General features: G+C 37.8%; 1 protein-coding gene across 3 annotated transcripts in view; it reads right to left on the reverse strand.

Moving 5' to 3' along the window:
- ift80 (intraflagellar transport 80 homolog (Chlamydomonas)) overlaps nucleotides 1–22,143 on the reverse strand; it is a 71,293-nt gene that overhangs the window by 10,570 nt on the left and 38,580 nt on the right. For all 3 annotated transcript variants that reach the window (XM_038306373.1, XM_038306372.1, XM_038306371.1), the window contains 5 exons: nucleotides 5,375–5,554; nucleotides 4,430–4,548; nucleotides 2,274–2,348; nucleotides 1,625–1,788; nucleotides 1,477–1,541 (listed from right to left, as the gene is read on the reverse strand). In XM_038306373.1, the coding sequence (XP_038162301.1) occupies nucleotides 1,477–1,541; nucleotides 1,625–1,788; nucleotides 2,274–2,348; nucleotides 4,430–4,548; nucleotides 5,375–5,554 (603 nt within the window). The remainder of the gene's footprint in view (nucleotides 1–1,476; nucleotides 1,542–1,624; nucleotides 1,789–2,273; nucleotides 2,349–4,429; nucleotides 4,549–5,374; nucleotides 5,555–22,143) is intronic.

The following is a 22,143-nucleotide window of genomic DNA, read 5'->3' on the forward strand; positions in this document are numbered from 1 at the left end:
GGGCCTTGGTGTAACCCAGCAGGGGCAACATGGACGTAGCAGCAAATAAAGATAGAATCTAAAAAGGCAGTTAAATATGGTCCAGTTATAAGCTTTAGTTATGCTTAAACTTTACCAACTGAATTACACTGCTTTTGTTGGCCTTAGTCAACAAATATATATCTAATATGTAGGAAGTTAAACCTTGGTTCGTGCCCTAATATAAAAAAGTGCAGACATTGTCCTTTTTAATGTCCCTCCCTGTAAAACAGCTGTATAAGGTGTATTTCCAAAAAAAAAAAAACATGGAAACATGTTTAATCAAAAGGGAGAACTTAAAAAATATTACAAAATAAAACAAAATATCCTACATTTAGTGAAGGGGTAGTGCCTGTGAATACCATGTAAGCTTAAAACTATGCCTGGAAACCTAAAAGTGTGACTGATATTGCTTGAAATCTCAAAATGTGAGAAACCAATCATTGCCTTCAAAGCCTTGTTGTTCTCAGCTCAAACCAGAAAAAGGGTCAGGATAACAATAGGAAATCCTGCTACTGATGAGAGTTGTTTCTCTGAGTCACTTGCGGGATTAATTTGTCTTAGGATCATGGCTTTCTAAATCAAAAATCCTGGGTATGCAGGGATTTCATATCAAACTTATTCCGAGTTCTGACTTATCCCACTTTCTGAATGGGGCCCAAGTGTCTGCTTATTTCCTAATCTTTTTTCCTCTTTTCTCATCTTTTCAGTCATGGTTTAGAATTATGGCCTGGAAATCATACTTCCATAGTTACTTACATCTTTAACTATTTTTGTTTGTTTTAAAACAGAAATACACAAGTTACTTGAAAATAAAATGGATGACTTATCCTGAAACAGAAGAACCCACAACATTTAAATCAACATTTATGCCATAGATGGATATTTTAAGATGCAAAAGTTAAGTTAGGGGTGAGGTACATTTTAATTAGAACCTATCTGAGACCATAGAGGCTACCTCTATAAGAAAGGGCAAAGACAGATCCTCACCCAAAATAATTTAGAGAACAGAGGTGGACGAAGCCTTTTAATAACAATAACTGTTTCCTTATTGAATAACTAATTAAATATAGAACTGAAATATAAAGAAATCTCCTAAAAAAGAACCCATGTGTTAATCATCCATTTTTGTATGGCTTTTGTAGTCCAGGAACCCTCAAAATACATATTCGAGAAAATTATCCAAAGAAAAACAGTCGACTTATTTGTGTTGTTCGCTTTTTTTACTCTTATTTATTTATTGATCTCTCCTTTTGGTCACATTTAGGTACAGTTTTGATTAATTAGTTTATATAAATACATCCAAAACAATCTAAATGTAGTTTTTGGAGTAGCATAGTAAAAATTTGGTCTTAAATCTAAATTGAAGATACTGTGGTCTGAAGTTAAATGTATCATTATAGAAAAGGAAAAACAAGGTTTGGTAAACGTTGTTTGATTAAATAGAGGAGAACAAACCTTATGGGTCAAGGGTTTCCCATCACCAATGGGTTTTCCAGTCATGGCGTCAAAGAAAAGGATAACTATAGATTAAAACAAGGAAAAGAGAAATGTAAAACACAGTATATGACGTCCAAAAAAGCTGCTCTTGAAGAGTTTCCCAAACCTTTTTCATCAGTCCTATCACGCACAGCGATTGTGTCATTGCTAAGTGAGGCAGTCTGGGCATTTAGGATGTCTGCCCTCAAACCCGGAAACTTGGGGGATGATATTAACCGACCCTCATAAGAGAAGGTACACAATCCCGATCCTTCCACAAGTAAAAAATGTCTGAGAAAGGAAGTACAGGAGATACGACACATATAACTTTGCTTAGGGTGAGAGGAGCATCAAAGGGAGGCAAGAAAATATAGACAAGTTCTTAGGATGGTGGAAAATAAAGAGATAATTAACTGACATATTCCAATAATTAAAAAATCTACTGCATCTCAATAGTGATAACTCCCTCAGTACAAGGCATCAAATTCAACTGAGATTACAAAATAGTCAGTAACGTATTTAGCTCCATGCTAAGTGTCAGAGCGTGGAATTGCACAAGAGCTACTCCATATTAATCTAATTTCCCTCAGTGGTTTCACTCTCAGCCTTATTGTATGACAGGGGCAAAGTTAGAGCACATCCTGTACTTGTGTGTGAATCTGTGTGTGTGGCTGCTGGCTGTGGAGTGGCCAGTGAAGAGTAATGAAGCATTAGGAGGCTGACAGGCCATCCAACAGCCTGTTCTGTTACTTGTTGCACAGAGTTGAAAGACTCACTTTTCAGCCTGTAGGATGAGGCTGATCGTTCCTTCCTTCAGATCAAAGATAATGGGAGTATTCCAGTTCCTGGAGCTGGTACAAACACACACACACACACACACACAGACACACACACACACACACACACACACACACACAAATATGAAAATCCAACTCTCAATAGATAAAAAGAACAAAAAAGACAAAAATTGACTAGTGTTAAAAAAAGAGTAAATTACAATGAGGACAAAAAAATTCTTCAAATATAACACAAAAAAAGTGCAGATATCAACATTACTTGAGAGAAAAATATGGAGTAGACTTTGCGTAACTAAAGTGCATCTTAATCTGACATTATGAGGCTAAAAGAAATTAGACATTATTCAAATTTTAAACCATACATCTCATCACAGTTTTTTAGATGATTAAAAACATATATTTCTTTTAGCAGCCACAAACACACCATAAAACTGTTGAAGTCGAAGGGAAGCAGCTGTTCCAATGGTTGCGTTTACGAATTCTCCCAGTGGAGCCCGACTTTAGCGAGTGAATAAAGTGAATGTGATTGGTCGTTTATCAAGGGGGTGGGATTCTTGTAGTGGAAGGTTGGCAAGCAGGTTTGATTGTAGCCGGTTTCTCTAAAGCATCTTGTAAACCAGTTAGCAACTTAGTGTTAGTAGGTTCCCAATGGGAAATTACATTGGGACCAAGTAGCAGTAAGCAACGACCCTGTGAAGGAACGCTATGGACAGCAGAAACATGCAAGAGGAGGACGGTTTTGTTTCGGAGGTCGTGGATGAGTCTCCTCCGTCATACATGTTTTATTTAGAGGAGGAAAGCAGAGACAAAGTTGTTGTGGAGGAGGACGCCAGGGCGGCAGAAGCTTCGTTTGGTGTAGAAGGCTTACAGCCGTTCATGTTTGAGCCCTTCCCTCGCAACACTGACAGTTCTGTTAGCTCTACGCCTGCTGAAAACGCAGACGTCCATCCCCGTGAACAATGGGATGTAACTCAATGGTAAAGTAAATGATTCTTATTTCTTATTTCAACCATTGCGTATATTAGCTGCGACATATGAATCAAAAAAGAAAAAATTTGATTGACAGATGACCATTGATATACGATTGGCTGAATTTAGGTGTACAAGCTGACATATAACTAACTGGCCTGCATAAGATAACGAAAAACAACCCCACAGATCTTAAGACAGGATTTTTTTTTAAATAGAAATTTTCAAACATTTGGGACAATATAGTCTGATAAAGAGTACATTTATATAAATGTTTAAGCCAGAATGATTTGACATTTAAATATGACTTCCGTACGACTTTAAAGGACATTTTCCAAAGATTTAAATCTGTCAAATGTAATACTGACATAAGAAAGGCTGTTGTGGGGAAAAAAAAATGATTTCTAGAAAAATGGAAATTGTGAGGAAATGATAATGAATGAAAAATAAAAAATAAGATGTAAAAACTATACAACTATTAGAAAAACAAAATTTCATATAATTAAAAATAAATTTAAGTAAAGAAAACAAAAACATGTCTAAAAAAATAAAATAAAAGGGCATTGAGCAGCTAACATTTATAGAAAAGTCTTTTTCTTATCTATTAATCTAAACACTTTAAAGTTCACTAAAATAATGTAAGGTGACTGGCAAAACAATTAAACACATTAATAAAATAGTGAATTCAAAAATAATACAAAAAAACTCTATTAAAGATTACAAAAGAAAGAAGGTACAAAAACACAAAATTATGGTACTTACTTCAAGAAAGAAAAAAACATTCATGAGAGAAATATAACCATTCGGTTGGTAGTCTTAGATTCAATATAAACGCTAATTCATAAATTAGCTTAAGATAACTAGTTTATTAGACCTGAGAGGCTTAATGACAAAGTCTCCTCAGCCATTTCCAGGTTCTCAGCAAAGAAATTCCAGAGGAGATGATCTAAGACTCAGTTCTAGTTCTGTTTGTAAGAAATAAACTGACAAAGATCAGTCCGCATTACAGGACTCAAACTATGCATGCTTAGAAAGATTCAATTGTCCCTTCTTTGCATTAACTATATTCTGATAGTTTCTTCCTGGAGAAAGTAGACTTTCATTTAAGGGATCCAACGGTAAAAATGGCAAACAACAAACTGACAAAAGAAAAGAAAAGCACTGACTTGTAGATGTAGCACTGAAGGGAAGTGGCAACAACCAGGTGGTCAAATGCCATAGAGGCTTTGATGACGCGGTCTCTAAACTCCAACACATCTACTGCATCGTTCTGGACATTCCTAACCTGGTGAGGAAGAGAGACATGAGTAAAAGGCAAAAAGGAAAGTTATTTCAGAAAGCAGATGTAAACCTTTTATCACAGGAAAACTTGTTTATTATTTCAGCATTACTCTGGCTTTACAAAACTTTGCACGCTCGTGTAGGCCCAACAGAAAACAGTGTAGGACTTCACCATGCCTTTAATAGGCTAGGGAGAAAAAACTTTACTCTTTCACCTGTAATGATAAACACTTCTCTCCAGTTCTGAGTGAATGAATGAAAGAGCTTTTTCCAGCACCAGGGTAAAGGTGGGGTTATTTTTACAGCTTTACAAATCTTCTCTCCTCCCTGTAGCTTTCCAAATTTACATGCAACACAACCAGGAATAAATACGGTTCGGCCGCAAGGTGGTAAATTTAGCTGGCTGATTCACAAACCACTGGCAGATGTTCACTATTAAAAATGGACTGTGGGGATAAGAGGTGGGGAGGTGGGGATAGAAAAGCACCAACAAGGCTGAAAATAAAGAGCTAAAAGGCAACCTTGTTTGGTTTTAATAAACCGTACTGGTTAGAGGCAGAAGGGAGTGTTGATGTCTCCTCATTTCTGTAGGTGTGCACGTGTTTGCCTGTCTGAAGGTAGAACGGTGGTTGTATATGTACACTTGGGTGTGTTAACTTCGTGCAAAAGCTACCTTGTGGTCATTGTGAGTTTAAACTGTAAAAAGCGAGGTAGTGAGCTACAGACTGGTCATTGTCACTGCAGGGCTTGGATATTACAACTTTTAGCCCAATATTTTTAGATCAACAATAATAGCATATATTTTGAAATAAAAGGCTGACTCTTTTTACCTGCATGGTTCTCCTTTTGGTAAGAGTGATGACAAAGTTCTTCCACTCCCAGTGCTGCTCCACCACATGGGCAAAGATGACATGTCCGTTTCCACAGGCTCCGGCCAGCTGGGTGCCATCCGCAGACCAGGCCAGGCTGAACACACTGCCTGTGTTGGGTTTCTCCAGCGCATAGGACCACTAGAAAAGGGAGTAAGAGAATACCGACTCAAAATAAGTTCAGTGGATGTGCCGGTTACTTTTCCTCTTAAGCTAACTATTCCCTTGTCTTTTTAGCCTTTACATAACCTTTTTTCTTTTCTTGCAAGACATGAAGCAGCCTGACATGAAAGGTTTATAAGGGACTACATGTCAGTTCATGCCCATTAGAAAATTATTTTTAATTACTGAATTTATTTTAGCAATTCAAAGAGAAACCCTTATGTAAAGGTTCTTAACATTCAGAGTGATATTTTTGAATATTCTGTGTCTGTCCAACCTATAAAATCTTCAAACTTAAGGAGGTAAGAAAATCAGACAAAACCATTAATATTTCCAGGATAGCAATGTTGGGCTACTGAAAACTGTGCAGTCTGTGGCTCTGTTGTGGTGCTTTGCAAATCATCTGGACTTTTTAGGATCCTGCGTCTCTGCCCTGAAAAAGCCTCACTTACTCTTTAATAGCCTTTGGTTCACAATTCTTACCAGACTACAGTTATACCTGTGACTTGTGCTGCCTTTTCTAATACAGTTTTCGCTTTCCCTCAACATTATATGCTTTACTATAAAATGTGTAAACATACAGCCTCTTCAACAATTCAGTTTAATTAATTTATTTGTAACAAAACATAGCATATTTCATCCGACCAATAAAAGAAAGTGTTCTTAATACAACAAAGTCAACCTTCAAATAATTATGTACGGTTATGCACTCAATACTTGGTCGGGAATCCTTTTGCAGAAATGACTGCTTCAATGCGGCGTGGCATGGAGGCAATCAGCCTCTGAGGTGTTATGGAGGCCCAGGATGCTTCAATAGCGGCTTTTAGCTCATCCAGAGTGTTGGATCTTGCGTCTCTCAACTTTCTCTTCACAATATCCCACAGATTCTCTATGGGGTTAAGGTCAGGAGAGTTGGCAGGCCAATTGAGCAAAGTGATACCATGGTCAGTGAACCCTTTACCAGTGGTTTTGGCACTGTGAGCAGGTGCCAGGTCATGCTGAAAAATTAAATCTTCATCTCCATAAAGCTTTTCAGCAGATGGAAGCATGACGTGCTCCAAAATCTCCTGATAGCTGCATTGACCCTGTCCTTGATAAAACACAGTGGACCAACACCAGCAGCTGACATGGCACCCCAGTCCATCACTGACTGTGGGTACCTGACATTGGACTTCTGGCATTTCCTTCTCCCCAGTCTTCCTTCAGGCTCTGGCACCTTGATTTCCAAATGACATGGAAAATTTGATTTTATCCGAAAAAAGTACTTTGGACCACTGAGCAACAGTCCAGTGCTGCTTCTCTGTAGCCCAGGTCAGGCGCCTCTGCCACAGTTTCCGGTTCAAAAGTGGCTTGACCTGGGGAATGCGGTACCTGTAGCCCATTTTCCTGCACCTGTGCACGGTGGCTCTACTCCTGACTCAGTCCACTGCTTCCGCAGGTCCCCCAAGGTCTGGAATCGGCCCTTCCACAATCTTCCTCAGGGTCCAGTCACCTCTTCTCGTTGTGCAGCATTTTCTGCAACACTTTTTCCTCCCCCAGACTTCCCACTGAGGTGCCTTGATACAGCACCCTGGGAACAGCCTATTTGTATATATCTTTCTGTGTCATACCCTCTTGCTTGAGGGTGTCAATGATGGCCTTCTGGACAGCAGTCACGTCGGCAGTCTTACCCGTGATTGGGTTTTTTAGTGATGAACCAGGCTGGGAGTTTTAAAGGACTCAGGAATCTTTTACAGGTGTTTAGAGTTAATTTGTTGATTCAGATGATTAGGTGCATAGCTCGTTTAGATACCTTTTTTATGATATGCTAATTTTGAGAGATAGGAATTTTGGGTTTTCATGATCTGTATGCCAAAATCATCCATGTTAAGACAATAAAAGACCTAAAATATTTCAGTTAGTGTGCAATGGATCTAAAATATATGAATGGAAAATAATGAACTTTTTTACAATATGCTAATATTTTGAGAAGGACCTGTACAATAAGAAAAAGCAGAAAATATACAGTAACAGAGATAGAATGAAGCAGAATGAGGAAAAGTGGTGCCTTTGTGGTGCAGCAGCCTAAACATATACTGTAGCAGCATAAATACAGAAAATAGCTCAGGATAACTCAACATTTTGGCTGAGGTATGAGAAAGGTAGAGCCACAGTAGAGCCAAGGTAGAGCCAGGGAGAAATGTCTGTCCGAACTGAAATTCTTATTAAAAATATTATAAAAAAAAAAAAAATACATTTATTGATCTTATGTAATATTCTATTTTTCTGAAATTTTTATTTGGATTTCTATTAGATGTAAGTCATTATCAACACTATCAGAAATAAACATTTGAACTATATAAGTCTATGTGTGATGAATCCAATGAATTTTCATTTTTACATCAAGCTTCATTATTCTTGCACCCAAATACTGATGTATAACCTTTAAGTGTTATTCTTATCACTGAGATTTACCAGTATGACCAGCATGAGATCTACCAGTATATTTAAGACTCTGTCAAACATGTCCTCTGTTTTGGTGTACTAATAATTAAGATTTAGATTCATATATCCAAACAATAACCCAGAAATCCTGCCCTTTGATGATGTCTTCTCTAACACACTGTAGCCTGGGCTTTATGTTTGTCTTAAGCTCCATTTACACTACCCTTTGAAAACCAATCCATGCAGAGCTTGGATCAGTTCACCATGCTGAGCTTGGTTCCTTACGACCTTTTACACACCATGCTAGCACGGTTCATCGCCTCCTAGTGGTACTCTACCATACTACTAATCTATAGAGATAAAGATACAAATCAAATGGTGGCGCCCAAAACATTCAGGAAGTTTGCGGAATCAGGCGAAGAAGGCAGCCTTTGGAGAATTTAATTGAAAGAGTATCATCACTGGAAATCGTGTGACAAGGTAGGGAAGCGTGTATTTTTATGAATGTCTGAAAATACATGATTACAGAGGCTGACTGTAGACTGAGATGATGAGGTCTGCTCATGTGCTGTTATCTGAGAACTGAGCCAGAACTGAGCCACACCGAGCCCTACTGATGAACTAGTACCGTGTTAGCGTGGTTCCGTTGTGTCTGGCACGGTCCGATTCAGTTGTGCGTGCCATTTACACTCAACAGTTATCTCTGTTAATGTGCTAGGATCAATCTTTGCGTGGCTTCAAAAGGGTAGTGTATGGTGTAAATATTTACACCGTATTTACAAAGCCATGTAAATATGTCTTTAGAGAGCAAATGTATCCTCCTTGCACACCCCTTTTAAGGTTATTTCTTTCTGAATGTTCAACCAATTCACTATTTATAAAAGGAATAAGGATATGAGGAAAAGAAGAAACAGAAAAGTTAATACAAACATTAATCCAACATTTAGCCTATGTCTGCAGCTGTCTGTGGAGACTGAGTTACCCCACCTTTTCAAAAAAGTGCTACAACTACTGATGCTGTTCAAATCTAAATGCCTGTGAGAATTAGGCTTTTCTGTGTTAACATGAATCTAAAAGAAGTAGCGGTCAAGCCTGCAGGTAAAGGATGATAAATGTTTAATAACTGACTGCATCAGTGGCCTGTGCATCTCAAAGAAGCAGATTAAATCTTCCCTCTAATGGCTCTATGCACAGCTCCACTACTTCCTGAACAATTCCCTTGTTTCCTGTCTTTCACCACTGGACATGATAATTAATCCAGGTGTGTCTGGTTGGTTACAAAAGTTATTTTCCTTCTAGCCCTCTTCTGACTTCTGCCTGCTCTCTGCTTTACTCTTCTAAGTAGATTTGTCTCTTTTCTCTTCACCTATTCTTTCTATTAGTGTTCCGATTTCCCTATACTCTCATTTAATCTTCTTTCTATTAGTCTTTCTATCTTCTTTCTCTCTCCTCTTCTATCAATCTTAGTCTGCTCTAGAAGAGGCATAATATAAGCACAATCCCTTACAAAAACATTAGAATGTACAACCTGAAAACTTAAAATTTTACAGTTAAAATAAGAACTTTGTTTCACCCACCTTATTTTTAGAAGAGATACTATAGTTATGCCAGAAAATCTCATCATAATCATTATTATTACAATTATTACCTGATTAAATACTAAAAATGCTAATTACCACATAATTTGGAGCCACAAGCAAAACTAACATAATAAATAAACTTAAACAGGCGGTTATTTCTTACTTCATGATTCTAAGATCTTGCAGATCTTGTCTCATCCAGTTTTCCTGCTCCTGATTCCCATTTTTTCATGAGAACCTTCATATATCCAAACTGTGTAGTAAAAAAAGCACACCTGAGCCTGTAAGTCTATGTTCATAAATCACAACCATAGATCAGCAAAACAAGTTATAATAACTCTATGTATAATAGCTATCGTAAAATATAAACTAGAGGTCACCAGATATTTCCTAAACATCTTCAGATGAATGCTTGTTGATCCCTGGAGAACCACCGTACCAGAGTTGCATTTTATCCAGTATCTTTTCCTCATGCCAGCTGCAACCAGTGGTCTTGTCTTGTTTTTTGGTTGCTGGTTGTTAGCTTGGTTAATGTCATGCTTTGCGTCCTCATTTTTCAGTAAAACAAAACACATCAAAGCCCTTTTTTTTTTTTTTTTTTTACCTGGGCATAAACCAAATATTTATCACAAGGATCCCATTCCAATCATTTTAATTGGAATGGATTAGCCCAATCCAAATACAATGAAGTTTTTTTTTAACACAGTTAACATCCTTCCTTTGTTTTAAATGTGGTGCACTCCATTCATCACCCCCCATTCAAATTAGCTTCTTTTCTGTCATAGTTATTTATATGCACTTTTAAGTTATTCGAAAGTGTATAATGTTTGGATTTTGCACACTGGGCAAACATTTTAAGGTTTTTACTTTATAATCCTCTTGATCTAAGTCCTTAGCTACATTACAGCTATAATGTATACTGAGTTTATTTCTCACAAGTGTTATTTGTTTTAAAGATCAGTGGATTTTTATCCACTTACCACGGTTGAAAGTGCATGATGTGAGTTGGGTTTGGAATTCTCAGCTAAAGTCTTCAACACAAATGCATGCATTCACACTGTAAACTGCTTATGAAGGAAGAAAAGTGCTAATGTTAACCTTGCCCTGCTGGTTTCTTTGCAAGGGAGAGACAAGTGTGGTGCAGCTGGCCAAGTGCTGCGGTGAACCTTGGAGTAAAGGCCTCAGTGTGTTCGCTGCCTCGCACACATGCAGCTGTGGGATGTGAGGTGTATCCTTATTTCCTCTCCGCTGCCTCTGACGGGGGCTCGGAGTAACAGTCGGCAGGCTGCAGGTTACAGGCCAGCTGCTTTGATCTCGTTCCACCTCCAGGTCCTCATGTGTGCCTCATGCACATGCCACTCAGCTGGTTTTGGTCAGCTCTCTTGCAGCAGTTAATGTCATGTCATAACCCAAAATAGCCACAGGGAAAAAAAGAAAAGAAAAAAAAAACTTTCCCATGTGGACAAGGGATACCTCAGAAGTTTCAACTACTATCCAACATCTCCCTCTTCCTTTCTTTACTCTGAATTTTACTTTTCTCACATTTAGTGAAAAACATATCAGGAAGGACATTTTTTTTTTTATGAAGATTCTGTGGTTTTGAGGAGTGCTTACACTAGCTGTAGCACCGGGCACCGTGGGCCAGCGTTAACAACAACAGGAGGACTCAATCATTCTCCTGCTAACATCTTAAGATGGCCTGCCATCTTTTAAAGTACCCCAGGGAGAGAGGAGAGAGAATGAAATGAGAGGGATGGATAGATGGAGGGTCAGAGATGCAGCCCAATGTATACACCAGACTGTAATGAAGCAAGACATATGATATCAGGCTGAAGAGCGCTGCTGGAGCCATGCTTACCTAATGCTTTTAACACATTGAGCTATTTGACACTTTTTGGAGCCAGTGGGAGAGCACGTGTGTCTAAGTTTCCTCTGATTTGTGTGTAAGAGTGTGTGTATAACACATAGGTTTAAGTTTGTGAGAGAAAAATGCTGAAAATAAATACATTTACAAAAATATCTACCAGAATTGAAATGAAGGTTCACATTCTTCGATGTAAAAGAGTGTGTATAAAAGAAAATCAACTGGCTTGTAAATAATGTCTTCCAGCCTGACAACAGGACAAAAACTGGTATTTATGCTGCCTGAGTCATCTGGGTAAATAACAGATTTGTGTTGTTGTTGTTTTTTTTCTTGTGTGAAATAATACAAAATTAGGGTAAATTTCATAAAACTTTCCAGGACAATAAAAAAAAAAAAAAGGTTCTGAAAGACATTCCAAGAAGACTCATTTTAAGCATAAGCAAACTGTATCAGCAGTTTCAGGTTTGGTCAAGTGTTCAAACATATATATATATATATATATATATATATATGTTCAAATATATATATATGTTTTTTGTCGCAGTATCATCCAACCATTAATTCATATAAAAATATGCTGTCACTAAACAAAAAAGAGACACAAAGAAATTTCAGTACTAAGGAAATGCAACCATTATTTATAGTATTTATAACCATTATAATATTCATAACTATTTATAAATATTTATAACTATTTATAACCATTCTTTACATTTCTGAGATGGTCAGGACATCTAGGAACAGTTTAGCACATTTTTTTAAGGAATTTGTACCAGTGGTCTTACTGATTATAAAGGTCGCTGTAGTTTTGGTACATATGACTGCACTCATTTGCATTGTTTTTGATTATAATGTAACAAGTATGTTAGGATGAAATGTTAATATACTAATTAGCAACTGGATAGTGGTTATAGTGTTTCCTCACAGCAAAAAGCTTCTGGGTTGTAATCCCACAAAAAAAGGTGTATCTGCTACATGTGCATTTGGTCATTCTGGCTTCCTTCCACCATTCAAAAACATGTCTAAGTTATTCTCCCTAAACTGTACGATAGTGGGGGTGCAGTTTTTTTATTACCATGTTTTTCTATGTTGCCCTGTGATGGACTGTCAACCTCTGCTAGGTGCCCCCTGCCTCAAGCGCAGTAACTGCTGGAGACAGGAGGCACCCCCCCTGCAGTGATAAGTGTGTGAAGATAATGGATGGAGGAGGGGTTAACCATTAGCATTATGTTTAAGAACACAGAAAATGTTGTGTTTTTTGCTTTTTTTTTGTCTATCCTGCAATTATATAGGTACTTCTAATCACTGAACTTTTTTTTTTTTTTTTACACCAGTTGGTTTTCAGTACTATTGATTTTGTTGTGGTATTTATGGTAAGATTCATTACCCATTTACAACAGGGAACTAGTACATGAAATGACGAGATATTCTTTGATGCCAGACTTGATTATCTTTTTAAATGCACTGACCTAGACCTGTCTGTAAAGTGTTTTAACTTTGTATCCAAATAATATCTTGTGTTTTGTTGTGTTCTCACTGTGTTGGACTCCTTTATTATCCATAAAAACTGCAGTTCTGGTGTGGAGTCATTTAGTTTCATCTGCGAGTGCAACATTATCCCAGAGAGGCAGCCGAATGTCCTAAAGCTAGGCATACACTGTGTGATATTTTCAATCGTTGAGTGCAGTTACAGCTCACACTGTGCGACAAAACTCGGTTTCGTTGTACAGTGTGAGTTCACAGCTCAAGATGTATGTTCTCACACTGTGCGGCCTGATACTGATGCAATCTACCTGCTCACACTGTACGTCCAAAACCACATCGGAATCAGAACCGCAGTGAGATGGCGCTACTCGGACTCATCTATCCGTAAGCCAAATGAGTCCTATTATTCTTAAATTGCAGCAGAAGGCACAGTGTGAAACCCACTTTGCAGACTGTGTTGAGTTATGCATAGTGACAAGATAAACTTTATCCTCCTGCAGACTTGTCTGTCATAGGGAACGATGGCGGCGTCGATTGTAGGAGTTTAGCTTAAAACCAGAGGGTTGACATTTCAAGCCCCGGCTCCAGCTTTCAGTGTTGTTGTGTCCTTTGGCAAGAAACTTCCGTCGAATTGCCTACTGATGGTGAACAGTGGGCCTGGTAGCCCCAGCATACAGCAGCCTTGCTTCAGTCAGTAAGCCCCAGGGCAGTCTAGTCTCCTGACTTGAAAAAGTGCTATATAAGTACAGGCCATTTAACATTTACCATAGTTCCAGTTGTTCTAATCTTTTAGTTCTGGTTGTAGACATCTTACCTTGCAAGCAAGATGATGTTACAGATTTGTGAATTCACAAACTACAAAAACAAATCTTGCTTTCCATTAGATGAAGTATCCTGGAATACAGATATGTTTTGAATCAATGAAATACAGTGAAGTGTATGACATCAACCCGAAACGACAGGCGGAAGCAAAACAAACATGGCTGCACAGGTAGACGTACCTGTAGACTCTCTGTTTTAGCTGGAATACCCTCTACGGCACGATGTTTTCCAATGTTGATGGGAAAGATAAATAAGCATTCATCCGTACTGGATTTGGCGAGAGTTTGAATTAATAGTTATCTCTGTTAGTTGTGAAACAAATCAAGAAGCTGCAAACGGATTCTATTGTTATAACCGTGTTATAACCGTCTCCTTCAGTCACATGCTTGTGTAAATTCATCCAAGTCATGGCAACCACAAAACAGACTTAAAGATATTTTGGACCAATTTGGCCAAAAGCCCCTCTCTTGACTAAGACTCCTGGATACGTGTTTAAACATCTTATAAATTAGGGAAAGTCCATGTGGCTACTAATTTAAGTCTGTTTTGTGGTTGCCATGACCCGGATGACTGAGAATTTACACAAGGATGTAAAAGTACAATTTAGGAATGACCCTCAAGTTTGGAGCAAGAGTATAACGGCATTTCCAGAATGGCTCATGTGAGCCAACATAATTGACAAATACTCCTGGCCAGTTGATACATCTGCTATCACTGGCTAAAAGCTCAGCATGGGAGGCAGAAACCACTTGGTGATTTAGCCAGTCAGCTCGAAGACTTGCACTGAATGTCCCTCCCTTTTGCAAACACTCTAAAGGAGCCATTCCAGATATACATTGTATAGAACTCAAACTAAACTAGAGATATCAATCTGGCTTACTCCCGATTATTAAAAATCAGCAAATTCAGGCAAGTTGCTGTTTTCTTATTGCCATTTTATGATGAAGACATTAACACATATCTGTCCAAACTGAATGCCATTCTTTCTTATCTTTCTCATTTCTACAAAGGGCTTTAAAATATTTCTGCAACCTTATACTGCCTTAATATGTCATATATTTAATCTTTGATTCTCCCCTTAGGTCTCCAGGTTGTCATTTCCGATTTCAGCTTGCAAAGAGTGTGTTTTTTTGTACCGTAATTAGATCACACACATAGGGCTTGATTTTAAAAGCAGGCTCTCATTTACAAGGCTTGCTCTTCTTTTTTTATGATTTAGAAATCTATTTTCCATGGCAACTATTAACACTGAAATGAATAATTGTATTGTAAATAAATGATATTTCATCACATATTAACAGAACCTTTTCCGTTGTTATTAACTCTGTGCTTTTTTGGCTTTTCCGTTAAATTCAGAATTACCTTTAAGTTTGTGTTCACAGATAAATTCGATTTTGGTTTTCCATCCCTCACATCACATTAACAGCTAAAGCAACAACCACAGTATGTAGAAAGATGGGCTTAAAGGGATAAGAGGGAGATAAAATCAGGTTTGTACAGCATGTACAAGTGCCTATCATTTTTATAAGTGAATAAAAGAAGGAAGGCATGTTCCTGTTTGACAGCCCTGGCTGTGTCCAGAAAGTCGGGGGGGAAAAAACTGTCTGAGTTGACTGGTTTTAGCCCTCTGTAGCACTTTTTTGAAAGTAAAAGTCTAAACAGTCCCTGAGTAGAATGTGTTCTTCTCTTCGTTTTTCTTTTGGGAAGGGGGGGGGGTCAAAGATGCTAAATGGTACATTTTGGCCCTAGACTTGTAAAGGTCGTAGATGGAGGTAAGGTCAGCCCTGATAAGACTCACTGCAGGCTTAATTAGTTGTTGCAGTTTAGACCTGGTGTTTTTGTTAAGTCACCAACAGTAACAGCCTCGACTGCAGTTCTGTTTATGGCTGCTGTCAGAGTCCGCGTAAAAGAGAAGTTCCAGTGAAGGCTAAGGGCAGCTAGATGAGGCACCCTGGATATTTACCGAAGAGGGAGAGAAGCCATGTGGTAGCAAACATAAGGGGATGAGCTGGAGAACATGTGAAGGTAGACTAACACTATCTAATGCTAATGCTACCTAATTCTCGCTTGTCACAATAGAGTTCAAACACAGTAAGTCTAGCGTAAAGATATTTAAAGACTGAAGATAGTAGTTGTTAAAGTATGCTGTGATGGGTGACACAGCCCCCTAACCATTCAGTGGCCAACAATACTCTGGCATCACAATCTCTGTTGGAGCCGAAACAGCTTGAACCACAAGCAAGCAGGATTTCAAAAATAATAACTATCTCATGTAATTATTACTAATGGAAAAGCAGAAAAAATTATTCATTCCAAAGCAAATCACTTTGAGTTAAAACAAGTGGAAGAGGATCATATGAGCCTGGATGTCAGGGAGCAAATTACACTGAATTAGAATTTAGGTACGAAAAGTCTGTAACTATGGTAATTTTGAATTGGATTAGAGAAAAAGTGAAAAAGGGTTCAGACCCTTTCCTCTTCACAAGGAAACATATAATCTGATCTGAACAACAGGGAACCTTTAACACAAGTACAAAAATGTCACAACTCGATCAAGGCCAAATCCATTAACAATAAGACGGATGCAAATTCCTTTATCATTTCAGACCCCTTTTATTCTATAAGTTCATTTTGTTTTGTTTTTTATACCTGGTACCCATGGTTAAATAATGATTGTTTAAATTTGGCACTGACAGGTGATGAGACTAAACAGAAAACAAGTAATGAGTTTAAAACAGTGAAATCCTGACTGATGCAGGTCTAACGTTAATGTTTTTTTATTTCACTGAAAAATAAATAAGTAGAAATTTTGCTTATTTACTAAATAATAGACTATTACTAAAAACTGGAACATGAAGGAATTGTCTATTACAAAAGCGGTAGTAATGGCATCAACAGAAAAGAGGCAAAACAGTAAGGGGGGATGAATTAGCCATAGCCAAAATATTTCATGACTGGTTTTAATGCAGTCGAAAGGGTTAAAACTCAGCAGGATAGTTAGGAATTCTATAAATCTGGAAAAAGATTCATTATTAGTGCAGAAAAGACACTAAACAAAAGAAGGAACATAAAGACCTTCATAAAGATGCATGAAGGGCTAAAATCAAGATTTAGGGGAGAGAAATATAAAACGAGAGTTGGGCTTCATCAAACTCAAATCCACTTTGGTCACTGAATCCGGTCTATCCATAAAGGGCAGCTTTGTGGTCAGGGAGAAGGTGGCAGACATGACGTATAGTTCTTAGCAGAGGTCTGGGGGGAAAGCGGGTGAGACCCCTCAAACTCACAATGAGCTTATACAGACCAACTAAATATACACACTACTGCAGGCTTAATGGTGGCTTAAGACTTGTGATGATTAGCCAAGATAATGAAAGCATGCACAACCTGTGTGTCAACATGCACATATTCATGTGGCTTGAATGTACATATCTGTATCCTATATTCCTAAAGGGAAAAGAAAACTGTACTGTTCTAAGTTATATCATAATAAATAACTTTAAAAAAAGTTACCTTCCATACAAACATTTACTTTATTTCTGAATCCCTCTTAGGTCTGGGTGACAATACACAGACTCTGACTCACACAATGCAAGTAATCTTAGGCACATACAGACAACTCCGCAGACAACGGGACGTTTGCACACACACAACTATGTGTGCGCACATTAAAAAACCAAAGCCAATCTATTAACACGCAGCGTTCTGTAGAAGTGCCCTTGCTGCCCCCATCCTCCCTTCCTCCTACTCACTCGCTCTGCGTTTCTCCACATATGTTTACCATTAAGACTGGCAGGTGTTGTGAGCCTGCTCCTTCACTCTATTGTTGCCTCGCAGCCGAAACCAATATGGGGGACGCTTGCAAGGAGGTTATGTTAACAAAAAATTAGCCCAGAGGCAAGGACAGGTTATGGCCCCTGTTACTTTTTTCAGTTTCGGCTCTCAATCATTGCAGCCCAACTGTTCAGTGTCAAACTCTTATTCATTGAGCTCTAAATAGGTAAATGCTGATAAAAAGATATTACTTACGACTAAATGATATTGGTTGCCATACTTGTTTTGTGTTTTTTAATCCGTGGAGTTAAACTTAAAAGTTTAAACTTCAATGTATCTCAGAAAAGTTTGTTAAATACCTAAAAGCTTAAATTTGAGATAAATGAGATGTGAGAGTCATGCAGATTGAGAATTAGGAAGCAAAAGCATGAGAAATACAATCTAAGCTTAAGAAAGTATGCATTTGTATCAAAATATACTGTGCTGTCTTTATTTCAAACCACCTGAAGCGGATCTCTGGTCCTAATGGTGAGGGGGTAAGGGACGTGGGGGTGGGCAGGACTGAGGTTTAGTCCAGGGAAAGGGTTAATGACACATGTCTGGACTAATGGCTCCCTGTGGAGCTATCTGCTGATTCAGCCCCATTACTTCACAAGCATTAAATATGTCTGCCCTGACCTCTCTCTGTTCCACAACCCCCAGCCCTAATGCAAGTCAACAGCTTGCTAATCAGAAGTGGGGCGTGAGCTTTCCAGATTTTTGTGCTTTTGCAGCCCTTCATCTTGGACCCTCTAGACACGGAGCAGCAAGCATCAAGGAAAAACCTTTAACTACCACTAGTGTTAATGGGTCAAGCGCGGTCCGTGACACTGTTGAAAAGCTTAGTGTTTTGCAGTACATCACTATCAATCCTTTGTTCTAAAGACAAACATAAAACAGCTCACGTCATCTCTGACATGAGCTTTAAAGTTGATCAGATGTGGTAGCAAAAGACATAAAAAAACATTTATTTTAAGTAAGATATGGCATTAGTTATCTTAACAGAAGAAATCATTGTTAATTTAGCAAACATACAGAACAGTGCATCTCTCTCTCTATATACACACACATACATATATGTATATATATATATATATATGTATATATATATATATATATATATATATATATATATATATATATATATATATATATATATATATATATATACATAAATACATACATACATACATATATACATATATACATATATATACATACATATGTGTGTATATATATATATATATACAGTATATATACAGCATTGAGAATTGAAGTTTCACCTATTTATTTTATATGAGGCACATGAGATTACATTAGAGAGAGTAAACCCTGAAAAACTTTCTTAGAATAAAAACGGAGTATAAGGAACTTTAGTATCTTAAGCCCCTCTCACACCTTGATGATTTAGACAGTATGTGCCTGATGTCCCAGAATTCTCTAAAACGCTGGCATATGCTGAACTTTCTATGTATTTTTTATTTTCATTTTGGGCATATGCATTGTGTATTCATTAGGAGTCCAGAACTTATGTCCAACCACAGCCTAACTTATGCATAATGCATAGCAGCATAATGCCCATGGAATGTCAAAACCCAGTGTCCTCAGGGGGGCAGCAATGTGCCCGGAGGCGCCGCGCCTGCATGAGAAGATTTATTTGATCGCAGTATTAACCTAGCTGCTGTTTATCACTCGCCAAAAAGAAGAATAAATAAATAAAATGAAAAAAGAAAAAGAAAGATGGTTTGCAGTCGCAGCAGATTCAGCGTCACATGTGCTAGGAATATGCTGGTGAAGATTCACAGTCATCCAGGTCATGGTGATTCCATAAAAGTAAAAAAAACAACAATCCACTGGACTTGGTTTCCAAGGTTTGAAGACTTTCGCTTCCCATCCAGGAAGCTTTCTCAATTCAAAATTTTGAATTTGAATTGAGAAAGCTTCCATTGGCACTAACAGCAAAACGTCTTCAAACCTTGGAAACCAAGTCCAGTGGATTGTTTTTTAAACTTTCACGGAAGTCTGCTAGGAAGTTTGTTGGTCATGGTCGTGAATGCAGGAAGGATCCATCACACTTAACCTTCTAGCTCACCCTATGATGGGGATGAAGTCTGGAGGAGTACAGACCGTTTCCTCCTGTGAACCCCCTTTTATACCAAAACGCTGCCAATACTCAATTTTATGATAGTTGTAAGTTAAAAAAAACATTCAGCGTTCGTCTGGAACAAGTCAGATACGTTGATATGCGTTGGAGATAAGTTCTTGATAAGTTACGCATAAGTTATGCACAAGTAACTCATAGGTTTTGGACAAGCTGTACAACATGACTTATGAGTAACTTACACCTAATGTATGTCAATGATTAGGTAACTTACCTGTAACTTATGCCCCACGTATGGCATATGCTAGCATACGTCGGGAAATTTCGAGCATGCTCAAAGTTTCTTGACATACTTGCCGTATGTCGATGTGTGCCAGCGTGTTTCGGCCAATTATATATCAATGTCATCTGTCAATCAAATTCTTTCGGTCATAGCATCTTGATTCATATGTCACAGCTGATATACGCAACAGTTGAAATAAGAAATAAGAATCATTATTTACTTAACCATTGAACCATTACGTCCCAGAGTTCACGGGGATGGACGTCTGTGTCTTCTGCAGGCGTAAAGCAAACAGAACTAGCAGCGTTGCGAGGCAAGGGCTCAAACATGTACGGCTGTAAGCCTTCTACACAAAACTGAGCTTCTGCTGCCCTGGCGTCCTCTTCCACAACAACTTTGTCCCTGCTTTCCTCCTCCAAATAAAAATTGTATGACGGAGGAGACTCATTCATCACCTCCGACACAAAACTCTCCTCTCTTGCATGTTTCCGCTGTCCATTGCGTTACTTGACAGTGTTGTTGCTAAACGCAACTTGGTCCCAATGTAATTTCTTGCTAACTGGTTAGCAAGATTCCTCTGAGACACCAGCAACAACCAGACTTGCTTTCAAACCTTCTGCCACTACAATCCAACCCCCTTGATAAACAACCAATCACATTCACTTTATTCACTCTTGCAAAGTCGGGCACCACTATGGAGAATTCAGAAATGCAACCGTTGGAACAGCTGCTTCCCTACGACTTGAAAAAATGGATAACAAGGATGATAAATTTAACTTAGAGAGTTGCAAAAAGTTAGCAACTTGTTCCTAAACAGAAAAGGTGTAAACACTCTAGCTGTACTCCTTTTAACCTTTCTGTTATCTGATCAACTTGGAAATCATGCATGTCTAGCCACCAGCCAGTTTTTGGTGCATCTCTAATACAAAAATTCATAAACCTGTACATTAGGACTGCAACTAACGATCACTTTGCTAATAGATTAATCTGTAGATTATTTTTTAATAATACATTAATAACTGGATCGGAAAAGGTTCCTTAAAGAAGATTTTAGAAGAATTTAATCCAGGGCTCTGGATACTTTTTTGTTGTTAAATGCAAAATGTTTATATATTTCTTGCAGTTTGGCATAATTACTGCTTTAAGTGGGATGCTCTGTCAGCTAAAGGCATGCTTAGAGTCTCTGTGTTCCAGTTAAAGATTGATCAATTGGTTTACGATTATTTCAATAATCGATTAATCATGATTAATCTCATTACCTGTTTTGGCCCTACTGTATATAATACAAATGTAGCAACGATTACCCTGACTGATTAATAAAAGATTTGTTGAAATTATACGTTAGACTTAGACAAACTTTATTGTCAGTTTGTATACACAGTGTATGCAAAACAAAATTTTGTTTTTAAAGCTTTCTGACAGTGAATTTTTTTTAGTTTCTTTTTTTTTTTTTTTTGCAATACTAAACATTAGCATTGCAAATCATTGTTTTTTAGACCAAAAGGAATACTTAAAAAAAGAAATGCTGTAGTGCTTAGATCTTTTACTTGTACCTACCCACTAGAATTAAATTCTAATTATTTTCTTTAGTTTGGATCTACAATAGATTCAGCTTTATTTGGAAACCCTTTCAATGTAAACAAAGCTTTGGATTACTGCTACTAAAAAAAGACAATGACTTTTTCTTGTCTAAAACTAGTTCAGCTTCCTTTTCTTTGGAAGTTTTAGATGTCTTTTTTTTAACTTATGACAAAGGTAATATTTCATCAAATTAGTGTATTGCAAATATTGCTCCCAAAAGCTACCCATATATCAAATGTAGTCTATTTCTTATCTGCTCGTTTAACTCTTTGCTAGAGAGTGTTGTGGGAGCTGTCCTAGTCCAGGGTTAACAGTCTTACATAAATCAGAACAGATGGCAGACTGCAAAGCCAGCTGGCTTTAGTTTCCCTGTGTATCTGTATGCATAGCAGGACCTGGCAGTGCAGGTATCGAGAACAACTCTCTGAATATCCCAAACACAGTATGTTTAAAGTTTTATGGACATTAAGGCAATATAGGCAAGTCAGAAATCAGGTATACAAGAAACAAGTCAAAATGTTCAAAAAACAACCAGAAAAACAACAAAGAAATTGTGTTTTCAACATTATTTTTGACAAACCCTGTATGTGTTTTAGGAAGGGGACTCATCGGTCT

Source organism: Cyprinodon tularosa, unplaced genomic scaffold (assembly GCF_016077235.1).
Source record: "Cyprinodon tularosa strain WSP-4 unplaced genomic scaffold, ASM1607723v1 ctg58, whole genome shotgun sequence".
NCBI lineage: Eukaryota > Metazoa > Chordata > Actinopteri > Cyprinodontiformes > Cyprinodontidae > Cyprinodon > Cyprinodon tularosa.